The following is an 18,767-nucleotide window of genomic DNA, read 5'->3' as shown; positions in this document are numbered from 1 at the left end:
AGCCACAGCCTATAAAATAACAAATGAGATAGAAATGGGTCTTGTAAAGACCTCTAAAATGAGCTACAGAGAGATTTGAATATATATACGAAATAAGAGTTAAGCTGGGTGTATTATAATAAGGAAGGGCATATCAGAAAGAGTGTCACACGTGAACGTGTTTTGCAGCTGGAGGGGCTAAATATTAAGGAAAATGTAAGGGAGAGCTGTTTTACTAAAACTGGCAAGCAGCAGAGGTACTAGATACAAACACTTGAGTGACCTTCAAGAAGGTGCTTGATAAGCAAAGGATACTATTTTAGTAATGAAGCACAGCGGGAAATAATTACTTATCCAATTCCATAGAGAGACTGTGTAAATAAACTATGCGTGAACACTGTAAGCTAAGTGCATACAACAAGTGGTCCTTGTCTGACAATCAGTTGTGTTTCTGTTTATAGATTCCTGATCAGCCACTGAGGGTAACTGTTCAGCAACTTCATAATATGATTTCAAGGACTTGATAAGCTGTATTTATGAAGAAGAAAATTCTGTATACTCTGTTGTCTCATAAACAACAGTAGTCAGATTAAGCCAATGTAGAGCTTAAACATAGTGCCTTTCAGTGGTACAGAATTGCACATTATTTTAACAGTTTTGGTCTGAAGTTTAATGATGCAAGTAATTATTACACATTGACGATCTGACATAATTCTTAATGTAAAATGTGATGCTGTAAATTGCAAGCAGTTTTGATGCAGCGGTAATTCAAAACTATGTACTATGAAACATTTCTTAAGAAACATTCTTTCCATGTAACTCATACCTTATTAAACATTATGAAAAAAGTATTTATCTACATATATATATATATATATATATATATATATATATATATATATAAAATATATGCATATGTATATATATATATATATATATATATATATATATATATATATATGTGTATACAGATATCATTCTATAAATATAGATATATATTTGCTTATTAAAAAAAATTATATATCATGTGGTTCTTTTGCAGATTCGTGTTGATGGCTCTTCCCATGGTGCCTTGCAGTATGAAGTCCTTCAGGTCGTAGAAAGTGGGCCCATCTCACGTGACATGGCATTTTCAGTTGACCATGAGTATTTGTATGTTATGTCAGAGAAACAGGTATGCTGCATGTGGAGTTATCCTTATGAGAGGTGTTACATCTTTGTTTTACTTTTGTAAGCTGTTATTAGTGTTTAATTTTTCAAACTGTAGTTTCATGCTCCGAGAATAACTTAACATGAAATGGCAGTGGTGTTTCTGGTAAAACACCCATCATTATGTGAGAAGCTGCATGTGTTAAGAAGTAATTGTGTGATTTATTATGCATAAAAATGCTACCTTTTCTCAGATAGACATACTCATTGGTTCCGTATTTAGGGTACTTGATTGATAGCTATTTCCAGCCATGTTTAGATAACCTGAGAATCTTCCACACAGAGCAGGATCAGACAGACAAAGGGAAGTCTTGTGAATGCCTTACAGGACTGAGAGAGCAGGCTTTAGGGTCTCTGCTGCTGGCATCCTCAAAATGTTATCTATTCATTCCCAAGTGATTATTTTCTCTCTGTGTTCCCAAACATTGGATACATTTGAGACATGCATGTAAAGGCAGGCAGATAATGGTTCAGTAAGGTTTCAGAACTGTAGCCCTTGCAGTTTTATCACAATGTGTTTTTTTGTATGTGGAAATTGCTTGTCGTTGTCTTTGTGGTAGGTTGTCTGGGAAGCCTACTAGCCTAATTTGAAGGATGCTATGACATTTGACCCCTTGATTTCTTCCTAGCAGCCTGTACTAACTGATGTTTCTTGAAAGAACTATGCATGGATATAACTTAGTACCTCAACCATTGTGTACGGCCTTATTTAAGGCAATCATTTACCTTTAACTGAGCAAGCAAAAGTTATAGACTATGGGAAAAAGTGACCTAAAGTAAGTGAACATTTCCCTGTGTCCCTAGTAAGAAGCTGATATGGATGCGTCTCCATTTAGAATTACACTGCATGTGGTATGTTGACTGAATATAGTCTGGAAATATGTCTTGGACAGAAGTATGAAAAGGCAGTCAGAAGGACTTTTGAAGTGGGAGTCAGGCTTCTGGTACACTTTCTGCCTTTCTATTAATGATGGCAGTACTGTAGGGGACAGAAGAGAACTATTAAATTACTATCTGGAAATTGAAGGATGGATTCCCCTAGTTCTTATTCATTGAGATGGGAATGGGTGATGGGATGAATTTCACTATAAGCCATGTTACATGTGGAAAGGCATGTAGGTACATTCTGCTGTGAGTACATTTATTGCTTCTTATAGGAGAAAAAAGAAGAAAATCTATGTCCTTCTTCAAGCCTGCACTGAATCAGGACACTGATCTGTTCTGCATCCTGTAGCCGCATTGTTTCTTTTGAAATTCACAACACACATTGGTTCTTCGAAAACTGTAATTTGTCTTTGCATATTGCATTTGCCCTTAAGTTGTGTCATAAGTTAAAAGTCTAAAAGAATCAACTTATTTATTTATCTAACAAAGAGTTAAACAATTCAATGACTAAATAAATTGGTAAATGAATGAATGAATCAAATCAATCAGTCTATCAGTGACTCAATTAGTCAGTCAGTTGTCAATCACCTGCCGATCCATGTTTATCTGAATAGTGAACCTACCCAAGTTGGCTAAACCAGAATTTCCTGGTGGAAACTGTTCACACAAATGATACAAGGAACACTACCACCCCCAAGGGAAAAAAAACATAAAAAGAAAACAGTTAACTACTACTATGAATTTCAGTTGCTAGACCATAGTGAAAGAAATTCAAACTGGGTACTTAAATGTGAAACATACATGACAGAGATAAAAATCATATGAATCCAGTAATTAGCCAGAGTGTGGCAACAGCACCATTGAAAACGTGTTGTTTAATTTTGCAGACTGCTTACCCAAAACGGTTTTCAGAACTGCAACAAAAGTAGTTTAAACTGTTACTTACTTCTATCCCCTAGAAAATTGTTAATATGCTTATTTTTAGTACCCCGTAAAATAATGTTTTCTTTGATGTTTGGGAACTGTTGTCCGTACTATTGTGCTTGCAGAGTACTGCTTTGTAGGTAGCAAAAGATTTCTCTGTGTACATTCCAGTAGTAACTTTGCATGAATCACTGTTTTTGATCAGCATTACAGTTATGATATTTAGGATGATTGCTAAGGCATCCCATTTAAAGATGAGGTGAGGAACACTTATTTAATATCTTGAGGGATATGGAGAGAGATGTGGCAGACCCCTCCGTTCATATCATGGATGCAGGCAAGACCCTAATATTGAGTAGAATCCTTACATCAACAAAAACAATGCCAAGATGATTGACTATAGCAGTTGGTTAAACCCTTGGTGTCATTTGGAGGGGGGAAGGTCCCAGTATGTGTCAGCTCTGAATGAGATGCATTACAGCTATACTTGGTTTGTCAAGGGCAGTTTGCACCTTTTATTCTAAGGCTTATCCATACTGGTGAAAACTTTTCCTACCCCATTGTTCCTTTTTAGGTAGGGTCCACCTGAGAGTTCACCAATTCTGTCTTCCTAAACAAAGCAACTACTGGGCCATATCAAGGTGGCTTTACATAATTCTAGAAGCCTAAACGGCAAACTATCAGACCCTGAGGCCCTCCTGCACTGGTCCATACATGTGCTGTTACCGAAACTTGCTTTAATTGCCAGGGAGTACTCCCCCTATGCCTGGGTGTTGTCATTACCATTCATTTAGATCTGGTGAAAACTGTGGTGGCATTTTCATATTTGTTAGATTCCACATTACTTTGATACAGATACTTGGAGACCCACAAGTAGAACTCATAAAGATCCAAATCACACAAAAGAGGAACAACTGTCAGATCATAGCATGCTACTGGACTGTCCTCTGTGTCTCCAGAAAGTCACAAAATATTCCTAAATATTCTTGATGACCCCCCCCCATCAGTAGGAATGCTGTTATTCTAGGTGTTTATAATTAGGTCTATTTCAGATGATCAAGTTTTCGGAAACTTGAAACTAATATCGAAGAGACCATATGATCGAGTTTCTGAAAACTTGATCATCAAAAAAAAAGCCACAAAAAACCCACAAAAATATCTACCTTTTTTTTACATTTTTGCAGAGGGACAAGCCCCCCTGCACCTCCAATGATAAAGTGGGGGACCTGTACCGTCAGTGTAGGAAATGCATAAGAAAACTCTTGGATTTTAAAAACAACAGCTCCCTGAACCCAATTGTTAATTAACCCATTAGAAAAAAGAATATACATGACCCGGTCCCATTTATGATCCTAAGATTTGAGATACATCAGTATAAGGACTGTATTTTTAAAAACAAATGCATATTTTCTACATAAGAACTTTGTTTTCAGCAACACAAGTGGGACTAGTTTATTTAGTATTATAAAAATGTAATATGTTGAGCAAAGCTTAAAAGTAAATAAATGTCATAAATATGGGAAATGCTACATTAAGGTCAGCATTCGATGCACAGTGTTTCCATCACTTGTGCACAACAGATAAGCACAAGTTGTAAGGTTTGTGAGCTAAGCTCAGTTAATTGCAGACAGAAATAACTTTAGTAGAGTAGCATATTATAACAATCATCAGAATATTTAAATTTCTAAAGAGCTTTTAAATCACCATTTGCATAAGATGCAATTATGTAATACTAGCATGTTGCAGTTTAACAACAGGTTAAATGGTTGTTACAACATTGAGATCAGGCTGTTTACTAGCATAGTAATCATTCTGTGCTCCCAAATTACAAGTTGTGTGTTTATTGCACTTCCTGAAATAAGAAAATTAGCCACTTCTATATACTGTTTAAACACATATGTGATCCTGTTTGTTTGTTACTGCTTCACTAGAATGGCAGGACTCATCTTTACAACTGAGCTACATTTTGAGGTTATGTTTCTTCTTAATTCCAACCTGTGGTTGTTAAGAATATAGTTTTATGATCAGAAGAGCTTGTAAGAATTTCCAGCAACTTTCTATAATATTGACTATTTGTTTATTATACATTATTAACTCTCATTGTGACTGTCTAATATTACTCCTTTCTGTAATAGCTCTTTGATCCTTTACTTTATCTGACAAGTAAGGTTTCCATAAGTTACTCCTGTCACATAACACATTCTTTTTTTACACCAGTAAGCATTTCATTATTATAATATGTTTGTCAAAATTCAGATACTGCAATATTGAGCTTTACCTAGATGCAGTCTCTGGAGTATTAAGCCTACTTAGTCTTAACACCCGACAACAATCTGTGCCATTAAAGGTATAGTTTGCATGCATATTCTGTCTATGAAGATATTTTTTCATTCTACCATCTTTTTATGTGTTGCTTATTTATTTTTACTACTTCAAACTGCATATTCATACCAAGAAATATAAATCAACACTGCAGTTCAGTTTAATTTTCAGATAATCCATACTGTGAATAATATAAACACATACATTCTAGATTCTTAGTTCTTCCATCCCATTACAAAAATATCATCCACCAGTTTTATATATGTAATATTGTGTCATTAAATATGTAGTCATTTCATTTTTTGGTGGAGAAGGTAACATGTACATAATGGTTTACCACAGGAGTATCCATGGTAGCTCCTGCAAACCCATAGTTACTTTTGTACTAAATCTACCAGCAAATAATCTCTCTTTATTTAGCTGAAAACTCAGAGTGCATACATTTGTTATTAAAGAGAATAGGCAATGTCTAAAGTTACTGTAAATGTTCACTACCTTCATACTGACTTTGTGAGTTAAACAAATGTTGCAAAAATGTTTTGTGTTCCTTATATAGCTTCTGTATTATTAAAAACATGCCGACAGGTGTGCAAATAGTATGAAACTGGATCAATGACCCATTATTTCCTGACAGCATCGGTCTCATTGATGAATTATATATGTAAATATTTATGGATCTTGGGGAGACCATAAATAAAAGAGTTCTTGGGAATGGAATATACAATATCTCATGTAGCACTTGGGATACTTTGCTGTGGTACAACGAAACATTCCCCCGGTGAGTTCCTGTGTTTCTGTGATGTAAAACAGCACATTCGGCATGCATTTCAGTTATCCTTTTCTTATTGTTATACCCTACTGCAGCTGTCAACTGCCACCATTTCCTCTCGTTGTTCACCAGCTCTATCAGGCCATCCTTAACCTTTCTCTTGATCAATCCGAACTGCAAATGAGGTGGAGATTGAGGATATTGATGCTCCATCCCATTGTTGCTAGGGAGTGTGCCCAAATTCCCATGGCAGCCTTGTGAGCCACACAGTGACCGTATCTGGGGGATACCTTCCTAATTCCATACATGTCCAACCTCCTGATCATGTGGTGTATGACATACAGCATGGAGCTCACCAGGCTCTTACTGCCACTCTTCCAGTGAGGCCAGGCTGCCCCACTGCCACCCTCCCCCCTAAAAGGAAGGGCAAGCCAAGATCAGCCACTCACTGCCATCCTCGCTCTGCCTGGTCCTTGTGCCACCTGTCAAACATGGATCATATGGGGAAGGATATGAGCATTATCCCTGTGTACTGCAGGGATGAATACATTTCTATTAGTCTTTTTCAAATAAATGCATTTGGATGACTTTTGTAAGCATGTGTTTATTTTAAAGCATGCTCATTTTCCTCTGCTTTCTCCATTTGTCTCATTAGCCATTCTGGAGTCTGATGTTACTGATGCTACAGCTTTGGTATATTTATCTTGAAGACAGCCATTTGGCTGCTTTCATATCCATGGCCAGTGCTGCTCTGACATCATGCCAAGGTATGAAAAGAATTTGCAAATCATGGGCATCTCGATAATATCCATTTCACTAAATCTTTCCAGGGCAGAATTATAGATTTCAGACAATAGCACTGAATCCTCAGGTAGTTAATTTAGTAAAACATAGCTTCACTTGCCTGATTTAAATTAGAACGTTATTTGGGATGCGTGCATGCATGGATATGCATGTCCACATGTGCCTTTTATATGTATGTGTGCATGTGTGATTAGTTAGGCTGGGGTATATGAATGCCAACTCATAGAAAGCAGACATCTGTCTTGATTGGCTGCAGCCTAGAGAAACTGACGTAGCACATATTTATGCTTTCTCTTGTTTTTAATCTCAGTTCACTATTGCTATTTATTTGTGAGAGAGCAGCCATATAATTTTGTTTGTACTGTCTAAACAGGCAGAATGTACTACAAAGCGTGGGCATTTCTCCAGCATAAAGCAGCTTGCCTTGTTTCCAGACAAGAACAGAACCACCTGTCAAAGCTGCCATACTTGCTTCTATTTTCTGTTGACAAGCATGGTGTTTTCTTTGAAAATTGCCCTGTTTTACAGAATATGCAGAATACGTAATGTTAACAAATGTCAACAATTTTACATTTCAAGAACTATGAATTAGATCAAAACCATCTGGAAAAGAACTGCATGTGTTTCTCCCTTTTGTGGAGGGGCTTTCTGTATCATACAAGGTTATTGTATGTTACCAGATGAGTTGCCATTTGAGAATGTGTTTTAGATTTTGCAGCCCAGCCATTACCTATGAGTACCCCCAGACTGTGGAAGGAGGCCTAATTTGTTTGGTGTTCATGGAATTTTCTGTTCTGTACCTGGAAGTAAGGTGGGAACATCAGTTAGTCCCTGGAATTTGTAAAAAAAAAAAAAAAAAAAAAAGCTTATGGCTGAAGTGCTGTAATAAATGTGAAGTTTAAAGTTTTGATGTTTGAAGTTTAGAACAGGAATCACACTGGGTAAAATAATATAGGAGCTCACTTCTGATTTTTGGATAATTGTCTGCTTCTCACAATTGAGCACAAAAAGGAAGTTATAGTCAGGTAAGTGAATGGGTCTGTCTCAATTTGTTGAAGGACCAAATTGTCGAAACCCATATGGTTGAAACATTATGGTCGACAGTTTGGTTAATCGAATCGTTCTGAGATCGCGGTTTAGTACTGCAATCTCGGAGTTGATATAAATAATTAGCAGTGATCTGGGTGGCACAGGGGGCTTCCCCTCTGCAAAAACATTGTTTGTGTTTTTGCCAGGTGTTGTGCGATTTATGTTAGTTTTTTAATCAACTGCATTGTCAGCCATATGTTCTCAACCGTATGGGTATCATAAATGTTGTTTTTCAATAAACTGCTATAGATCTAAGGGAGTCTAGATGGTTTGAACTGAATTAAATGCAAGTACAGTAGACTTATGAAAAGGAACAATGGACAAGTAAAATGATTTTCTCAACATTATGTGTGTGTGTGTGTGTGTGTGTGTGTGTGTGTGTGTGTGTGTGTGTGTATGTATATATATATATATATATATATATATATATATATCTATATATATATATATATATATATATATGTATATATCTATATATATATATATATGTATACACACGGATTCAATTTATAATCTCAAAATACTGAAATATTGAATTTCAGGATCTTGAGACTATAAAGCCAAAAACATCAAAAACCCGAAACTTTAAAACCATGAACTTTCAAACCATGAACGTAACACAAACAAAACACTACACCACACAAACACAAATATACCTACCTGCCAACACTACAAAAAAAAAAAAAAAACAACACACACAGACACAACAAAACTAACACACACACAAACAATCCTGCTAAAAGCAGGAGGCCAAGCCCCCCCTCCCACCCCTATTTATATATACTAACTCTGAGGTTGCGCTAAACACAAAAACACATAAAACTCACCACTACTATACTCACAAACACTAAAATCTCTACTCAACACTGTTAACAAAACAGCACTTACCTCAAACCACAGCTAAATCCACAAACCGCACCGCACATCATGTATGGGAACACCTAATGGCAAATGTGACATTTCCACATTCCCTACTATGCAGTTTTGTGTAACTGCACTTTCAACTTTATAGTTTATTTATTTTATTCATTTTACATTTGTTAACCGGGATAGTCCAACTGGAGCAGGTCCATTTTCAGTGGAGGCCCGGGGAGAAAAGCTCCACAATTACATATTACAAGTGTGAAGACAAACTTGATAATATCTGCCTATTACAACAACAACACAGTTATATAAGAATAGTGGAAAAAATAAAAATATTTTAGAAGGTTAGACATAGTATGAGTATACAGTTCAACTTTTTTCACAATGAAGCTTTTGGTACATTACATTCAGTTCAACACATTCTACAATGAAGCTTTTGGTACATTACATTCAGTTCAACGCGTTCTACAGTGAAGCTTTTGGTACATTACATTCAGTTCAACGTTCTACAGTGAAGCTTTTGGTACATTACAGAGTACAGGGAGTAGTGCCAGTAGATAAGAGGTGGATTCTTACGTAATACATGGGCAGATCCATGTTTTTCTAAGATGTGCTTTGAGTAGTGTTTTGAAGTGAATGTTAGTAGTAGTTGTGATTATGCTGGAGGGGAGAGTATTCCACTATTTGGCTAATTTGTGGGAGTATAGAGCTTTGCCAGCTGTATTATTGGATGTGGTGACATTTAGGAGAGGTTTATTAGAAGATCGAAGAGGGCGAGCAGAAGAGTAATGGGTTAGTAATTGCTTTAGTGATGGAGTCTTGTTTGGGAAGTTTAGGATGTTAAAAGCACAAGTGAGTTGTTGGTAGGTAAGTAATTGTGGCAATTCAAGCCATTGAAGGTCATTTAGAACATGGCAATGATGGGTTCTGAAAGGAGAGTTGTTGGCGAATTTGGCAATTTTGTTGTAACAACTTTCGATTTTATCCAGGTCTGTTTTTCTAATATGGGTTAGTATTGGTGCAGCATACAACAGAGTGGATAAGAGATGAGTTTGGGCTAGGGTGGTTCTAGCTTTATTAGTGAGAAAGTTTTTATGTCTGTAAAGAGTGAACCTTCTGTATAGCCTGAGCTATATAGATATCAAAGTATAGATTTTTATCTATTTCTACTCCTAAGAGTTTTGTGTGTGTAGTGGGAGAGACGACTGTGCCATTTTGGATGTGATTGAGAATGTTAGGGAAGTGGTTTTGGATTTATTGGGGGTGAACAAGAGAAGTTTTGTTTTATTAGGGTTGAGAATCAGTTGAATGTCAGTTATCCAGCCTTCTATGGAAGAGAAGGACTCTTGGGCTACTTTCTGTAGGGTGGTAAGAGATGATGCTGCACTGATAAGTGTTGAGTCATCTGCATACTGTATTAATGTGACCTGTTTGGAGGAGGTGTGTAGGTTATTAGTAAAAATAGAGAATAATAGTGGGCCAAGTATAGTTCCCTGAGTTACGCCTATAGAGGTAGGTAGGAGGGATGATAGTTCAGCTTGCCATTGGACAGCTTGCTGTCTGTTTGATAGATAGCTTTTGAACCAGGAGACAGTAGGGGATTCAAAGGATAGGGAGGAAAGAGCGTTAAGTAGTAAGAGTTGTGAAACCATGTCAAAAGCTTTAGAAAGGTCCAGGAAGATAGCAGATACAAAGTTATTATTGTTCCTGTGCAGGTTAACCTGATTGGTAAAAGAGAGAAGAGCAGTAGTTGTGCTGTGGTGTGGGCGGAAACCATTTTGAGTGGAGGAGAGAAGATTATGTGAGGTTAGGAACTGCATAACTTGAGAATGAATACATTTCTCTAGGATCTTAGACAAGGGAGAGAGTATGGCTATTGGTCGGTAGCTGGAGAAGTCATAAGAGTTACCTCCTATATGTAATGGTATGATGTAGGAGATTTTCCATATATGGGGGACAGAAGATTCTGTTACTGACCGGTTGATAAGAATTGAAATGGGATAAGCTAAGGAGTCTGTTGCTATTTTTAAAAAGTTTGCAGGTATACCATCTGCTGCGAGAGTTGTAGGTTTTAGTTTACAGAAGAGTTTTCTAATCTTGCTAGTTGGAACAGGTGAGAGGGTAAAGTTGGGTATGTTGTGAGGGATTTTAGCAGTAGTGGGCGGGTCATTCGTTTTGGCAAATTGGGTGGACAGTTTGTGGATTGAGTTTATGAAATGATGGTTAAGTTGGGAAGCAATAGTGGCATTATCGTTAACATGGGAGGTGGGGGTGGGGATAGTTGTTTTACCAGGTTTTAGTAGAGAGTTTAAGGTATGCCAAAATTTTTGAGGGTTTCTAGAGTGTTTTTTTTTAGACCTATGAAGTAGTTTTGTTCGTCTAGTCTGGTATGTTTTTTTGGCTAAGTTTCTAAGTTGTTTATAGTTTTGTTTGTTTAAGTTGGAGTTGTCTTTCTTCCATTGCTTCCAGGCCTTGTCTCTAGAGTTTAATAAGGCTCTTGTGTCCCTACTCAGCCATGGGGCATAATTTGCTTTGACTCTAATTTTTCTGATAGGGGCAATTGAATTCAGAACTCTGGTGAAAGTTTCATTGAAATAACCAACTGCTTTATCTAGGTCTAATGTTCTAAGTAGTTCCCAGTTGCATTGTTTTAGGGTATCATTTAGATCTTGTGGGTTTAGGTTTTGGTCATTCCTGACCTGTCTATAAATTATGTTTCCTAAGGAGAAAAGTGGGGAGATGGTCACTTATTTCATCAGGTAGAAGTCCTGTGTGGTAATTATGTTTGGGGCAGTTCACTAATAATGCCCAGTCAATAATAGACTGTTTTTTGGACTTTTTGTCAATTCTTGTGGGTTCCTGGATTAATTGGGCAAATCCATAAAGATTAATTTGAATGGTGGGGTTGTTGGAGTTACAGGCCAACCAGTCAGTGTTTAGGTCTCCTAGTAAAATAGTTTCATGAGAAAGGTTTTGACTGAGCCACTGAAGAATTCCTCTATAGTATGGGAGTTATTTCCAGGAGGGATATAGCTACATAGAATGTTAATTTGTTTTTTATTGTTCAAAGGTAGAGTGGCACCAAGGATTTCAGCGTTCTGAGATATGGGTATGGGGGTTTGAAGTGGCTGGAGGTTGATTGCATTTTTGAATAAAATAGCGACACCACCTCCTTTCTTACAAATTCTGTCTGACCTTAGAATATTGTAACCTGGTGGGAGAACTTCATTATTTGGGATAGATGGTTTAAGCCAGGTTTCTGAAATAGTGAGTATATCTGGGGCATGGTGTGAAATGAGTGCATGTAAGTCTGGGAGTTTGTTTGTGATACTTCTCGCATTGATGTTTATGATCAGTAGGTCTGATCAAGTTCTGTTTGCTAGGGTGTTGGACCAAGGTCCTGGGTTTGGGTGTATATCTTTTGCTATAAGGAGTATTATGTGCTTAATAGTATGTGCTATATGTTTGTAGTGTAAATAAGGTGTTTTTCTGTGGTAGGGATTTGGAAGATGGGTCTTGTTAGTATATAAAACTATATTGTCTTTAAATAATGTTGCCCAGATAGTGAAATTAGTGTGTGTATTAGTAGATGTTAAAGTATGTGTTGTATGGTAGGAGTTCCTGTGTAAGGGGTTGATTGTGTGTAAGGATGTGATGTAGGTTAAGGAAGTGAGTGAAAGTAAGAGTAAGGACAGTGTAAGAGTAAGGACAGTGAGAGGAACATATTAGAGTATAGCAGGAAGTAGATGGTATAGAGGTGTGGAAAGCAAGGAGATGTTAGGGTGTGGTTTAAAGAAAGGAGTAACAATGTAAGAGTAATTACCTAAGGGTGTGGTTAGTAGTTAGTAGAAGGTAATTGGTGGGGAGAGGTAGTCAGGTGACAAGGAGGATGTATAAATGTAGATGATGTGGGGGGGAGATTTGGGGGTAGGTTAGGGGAGCGGACTGAGCCCGTAGGGCGAACGGAGCAGGTAGAGCTGGAAGGTGAGTACAGCAGAAAAAGTATCAGCTGTAAAATACTAAAGAGGTTGGGGATAGCTGTATGAGAGAGCTGAAATGGTAAAGAACTGGACTTTAAACTTTAGTAGGTGAGCAGTGCCACCTAGTGGCTAAACAGTTAAAGTACAGCTTAGAGGGTATGAAGGGATCAACAGATAATCTGCTGTAGGCTGCTAGCAAGTGCGGGAAAAGCACAGGCACTATGATATTTTAAGGACTAGTAGCACTTTCAGTTACAATATACTGTAGTACATACACTTTAAGTCTTGAGGGGGGCTATCTGTTAATAAGCTCCTGAGTTGGTTTTGGCAGGGTCCCATAGTGGATATCCTTAGAGGGTAGGATGTTTTGGCTGTAGTAGTTAGGGTAGAATGCAGCACGTGCAGACTTTAAATTAAGTCTTGAGGGGGGCTATCTGTTAATAAGCTCCTTAGTTGGTTTTGGCAGGGTCCCGTAATGGATATCCTTAGAGGGTAGGATGTTTTGGCTGTAGTAATTAGGGTAGAACACAGCACGTACAGCAGGCATAGCTAGCAGCCTATGGGGCAGATCAACGGGGGAAACAAGAATATATTAAAAAAGTGCAGTTTCGTGTAACAGTACTTTCAACTTTATAGTCCCGAAATACTGAAATTTGACATTTCAGTATTCAGAGATTTTAAAGTGTAACCATATACATATATGTGTGTGTGTGTGTGTGTGTGTGTGTATCTGTGTATGTGTGTGTGTGTGTGTCTATATATATATATATATATATATATATATATATATATATATATGTATACACACACACACACACACACACATGGATTCCCTTCACAACCTCGAAGTTTCAAAACTTCAAACTGTAAGTGGTCAAGACCATAAGATCGAAGATTTGAAACTTTGAACGGTTTGAATGGAGATCGCCCTAAAGAGCAGAATGACATTTTCCTCACCGTAGTGCAATCTCAGAGTTGCTATATTTATTTAGGAAGGGGTGTGGGTGGTACAGGGGGGTTTGCCCCCCTGCAAAAATGTAAATTTTTTTTTTTTTTTATTTTAATTTTTATTACAATTTCAAAGTTTCAAAACATTGATCTTATGGTCTCGACAATTTGCAGTTCAAAGTTTTGAAACTCTGAGCTTGTAAAGTAGATCCATATATATATATATATATATATATATATATATATATATATATATATATATATATATATATTTATGGGTGTACAGAAGATGGTCAGCTCTACCTTAGTCTGACATCTGTTTACCCTGCAAAATTTGACCTAATAAACAAGTGATCAACAGGTGTGCAAGATCATGCAAATCTCAGGGTAGGGAAATTTTCCCTTTCCCTGAGATTATGCAGTCTCGGAGTTAGTATATATTATTACCAGGGAGTGTGAGAGGGCACTGGGGGCATGTCCTCCCCTGCAAAAAACAATGTTTTCATCTGTTTTGTTTTGTAAATTGTTGCATATGCTGAAATTGTTGATTGGCACATGCATAGTAGTAGTGTGTTGCCATTTGCAAAGTCGATCTTTCAGCACTGACTTTGTTAATGTCGAGATTTGGGTGTTTTGATCTATATTAGCATACCTAGAGAGATACATATGTTAAATTGTTTCTTTTTTGTAAAGATTGAGACTGCTGTTTCTCAGTAAATGCACTGTAATCTGAAATACAGCCATTTTGGAGATTAGCATATTTCAGGGGAAGTAGTGCCAGTATAGTGAGATGAAGCCCCCTGTAAAAAAGCTGAAACAGTGAAACTGAGTTTTAATTGTTGCTGTTTCACTGTTAAGTTCAATGCTTAGTGACCATACATCTGATTCTTAGTCACTAATGTATCGAACTTTACTCATGGAGTCATTCAGATAAATACAATTAGTTTACAGCCATTATAATTTGGCAAAGACATTTTTTGTAAAGTACCTATAACATAAAGTAGATGGCGGAAAAACTAAAGTAGCTATATTTGTATCATCTCATAAATATAACTAGGATTTATACAAAACAGTGGCGATCACAAAAATGGTTAGGTGCCCAGAAGAACATGGAGAGATCTTGCAAAGAAATGGTACAATTCAGCGAATTTAAATTTAGAGGGCAACAAATATCAATAATACTTTTCACTTAATCTTCCAATATTTAACTAGTACAATCCACATAACTACTTTATTTAAATTAAGAGTATAGCAACCACCAGTAAACATTTTTACTTTATTTTCCAGGACTTCTATAGTACATAGAGCTATATCCAGGGATAACCTAACTGCTTGCAGTTCACTCACTGAATTTCGTTTAATTCGTAGTTCATTAAGTAGAGGAAGTAAATATATAATGTGAGGAACACTGTTAACTGACAGGCTTTGTGCTGACTGAAAACTCAAGGACATGAAATGATTGGCTCCAGTTTCAGCAACTGAGGCTGCAGGGTTAGCTGCAAATTATTTAAATTGTAGAATAAGCAGGTTTTACCTTTTCCTTCAAGGTTCAAGGTTAGGCTACTTTGAGATGACATGGGGGCCATAGCCCTCCAGTATGTGGAGTGCAAGAGGGCTTATTCCCCACAGAATCACCCTTTTTATTGTTTCATTTGTATTTTTAGTAGTTCCAGTAACTGTCCAGTCCATTTAATTTAATTCATAGTTGACTAAGGAGGCATTCATCTTTTACTCTACAGCTTATAATGGAAGTCAGATAAATGTATCAGGGATACTGCACATGAGTATGTCTTTATATAAACCTACAAAATGGCAGATTGCCAGAGTTGATTCAGCAGTACAATATCCACTTGATTGCATTAATGTCTTATTGGTACACTGAAGTACCTCTGTTTACAGATCATCAAGAACTTGAGATCTCCTCAGATAACAGCATAATCAATAACTGACCAATGGAAGCAGATTTGCAGTTTAGTTCTTGCATATTTCACGAATCACCACTTCTTTGGTTTTCTTTTTGTTCATAACTGACCAGTTGCCGTCTTGCCTTTGGTCACTAAAGACCCATTTATGATTCAGTGTTGCCGCTTATCAATTTCTTTAATTTTTGACACCTTTCTTATGCCTGTTTATTTATCAAAATTGGTAGCTCAGCTATACTGTACACAAAGCATTCTTAATTACATAATGATTACCCTTTTCTTTAATGACATAGGTTCAATTTCTTCCTCTGACACATTTATGAATTCATTCAGTTTTATTTACATTGAAAGGTACAGCATGCAGCTTGCTACTTTATGCCTATGTCATTTCTATAGAGGGGCATACTAAGTGAAATTAAGGCTTATGGCAGCAAATTTATGAAATTAATGTTATTGACAAGATTGCTTTGTTGCTCTAAAATGCTTTTATGCTGGTCTGCTGATTGATAAATGAATATTTGTATTGTTTGGGGAAAAATCTATAATGAATGGTCACTTAGCTTGTAGGAGGGACTACTGGTTATAAGACAGAGGAGAAAACTTAAGTTTCACATGTTATTGCAGTTTCATAGCCAGTGGTAAAGAAACGTAGCCCAGAGGGGCAGGACACCAGTGTTCAGATTCCACAGTACTTAAATGCCATTTGTAATTCTTTGAAATGCTTCATATGTTTTGGATAGTCCTGTTTCATTATAACTTCGGTGTCGAGGTTCAGCCCTTGTCTCCAGTTGCTGTTTGGATTGATGTTTTCTGCACAAGTTAAATGTACATGGGCATGATCATGCTGCAGATGGGTTTCCTCTCTCCCCTCAAAAGGCAGGCAGCTTAGGCTAAAGTACAACAAACTAAATAACTATCAACAGATCTACACAGAAAACAAAAATTACATTTGCGATGCTTCGGTTAAGTAAATGTCAATTGAAAAAAAAAGTCCAGAATAATGATATTCTATGGGGGTTGGGGGAGTGGGCATTGATCTGTAAGTTGCCATGCCACTGATGCAGTCACATAATCCAGTACTAGCGGTCAGCTTTGTTGCACTGAGGAGTGAAGACATAACTGCACCCAAAAAGAGCCAGTATTAACTAGTTACCCAGGTACTGAAGGACCCATCAAGTAAGTGTCAGAGTGAACAGCAGATGCAGACTGTACTATTCTAGGGGAAGGAGGCATCTTTGCTGGCAGCTGCACTATGTCCATCATAGGTAGAGTGACACAAGACAGTGGACTCACTAACAAGACTGAGGCCATTATAGGATCATATACACCAAGCAGCACACACTTTAGCTGGAACTGGGCACTTACAGGTGCACGCATGTCTGAGAGATCAGTACTGGAGCTGTTGCTTTCAGGTGCTGGGAAGAAACAATAGGCAGGGCATGGAAGCAATGTGCCCATAGCTTCCTGGATGGCATCACTCTCTTTGCTGTGGCTCTCACTGACTGCACACATCAGGAAGAATGAATGGGAGGAGATACTGTCATGTAGCTGATGTGTGTGGTGTCGGGGATGAATGTGTAGAGAAATGATGGAATCAGTGTTTGAAAGGCATGGAGAAAAGATAAATTGTATTAAAAATTGAACAAGTATTCCAGCACTAGCAGTGCAAGTATAACAGTAGCCATAAACACAACACAATGTAACACACTTTGCACAAATCATTCTGTTTTCAGGCTGGCTAGATTTAGTATCTTCACTTGTACTTCAAGATTAAGAGAAACACTTAAGAATCCTAGAATGAATCACATTGCTTCTTTTTATGTCATCAGTGTGACAGATACATTTAAAAATCAATAAAGTGTTAGGGATGGCCTACATCTTTAATGATCTTGCCACTTCCCTATTTACTATGAATTATGGTTTAGACCAGTGATTCATTCCTGTCCCACTGTGCACTAATCCTAATGGTACACATGAGCACTTACAGAACAATCCTGGCAAGTGCCTAATTCTATCTTGCCTCTTATTAAACTAATTATAAATCCTCTGAACCCATTCAGCTTCAGGAATTAACATACTGATGATTACATAGCACTTTGACATTTTAGCATTTTTTTTTGTTATACATGTATATTTTCCTCACTGGGTTAGTCCCATTAGGTATATCACCTATTTTCAGGGGACAGCTGAGGTGGGATACATACTGGCTGGGGGAAATTTAGACAGGACTCTAGGGAAATGTCCTTATTTTTTCTGTTAAGTGCTATGAGATCTTTTATACCCATCTGGGCTTTCACCATTTCAGCCAGATAGGACCTGAGTTTAACTTCTCATTCAAAGGATGGCATATGATAAAGTGAAGTGCACCATTATCTGTCACTGCAGTGTTAGTACCTAAAAATGAATATAATCAATTGCAGCTAGTGTGTAAACAGAAGCTGCAGTGTTATCTTCTAGCATAAAAGGCAGCCATGCTAACCCACTGAGTCATCGACACTTTTGCACTCCTGTTTTTGACATTCAGATTTATGACCTCTAATCCAGCATAACTAAACCTTTACATGACCAGATTACTTAGAAAATCCATTTAAGTACCTCTGTTGCTTCTTTTAGTCATGCAGACAGGACTCATAGAGACTTGCCTGTTGCAATTACCAGAAACATGTTTTTCTAGGCACAGAAATTTTTTTCTGATGTGAGCAAATTTGGCTCTGTTTAGTAACGTATCCCTTTTATGTATGACTGTTGCATTTCTAAAGTCTTGTAGGATAGATGGCATGGAGTGGTTTAGTGTACTAGTCATGTAATCAGACACAGTTCTGACAAAATAAAAAAAGCCACAGCATGGCAGGTCCCAGTGTATCTACTGGAACATCATTCCATTTTATTGATATGACCTGAATTCACCTGCACACCAGCCTGAGCCAGTAAACTCCACTATTCAAATTCTGCCATGACTAGAGCAGCTCGACTCCATCCAGCTAGTGACTATATCACAGAGGTCTGCAGATGAGAAAAAAATTTCTTTTACTTGTTCATCTGAGCATCTGAAATTGCTCAAGAGAAATGTAT

At 37.3% G+C, this 18,767-nt stretch overlaps 1 protein-coding gene across 1 annotated transcript in view; it reads left to right on the top strand.

Annotated features, from left to right (window-relative positions):
- Positions 1 to 18,767, top strand: part of PLXNA4 (plexin A4) — a 2,762,645-nt gene that overhangs the window by 1,241,139 nt on the left and 1,502,739 nt on the right. The window contains exon 4 of the mRNA XM_044064236.1: positions 1,022 to 1,153. Coding sequence (XP_043920171.1) covers positions 1,022 to 1,153 — 132 coding nt within the window. The remainder of the gene's footprint in view (positions 1 to 1,021; positions 1,154 to 18,767) is intronic.

This window comes from Protopterus annectens, chromosome 2.part2 (assembly GCF_019279795.1).
Source record: "Protopterus annectens isolate FY-2018-M chromosome 2.part2, PAN1.0, whole genome shotgun sequence".
Taxonomy (NCBI): domain Eukaryota; kingdom Metazoa; phylum Chordata; order Ceratodontiformes; family Protopteridae; genus Protopterus; species Protopterus annectens.
Note: the sequence above shows the minus strand (reverse complement) of the source record. Positions and strands in the feature narration are given on the sequence as shown.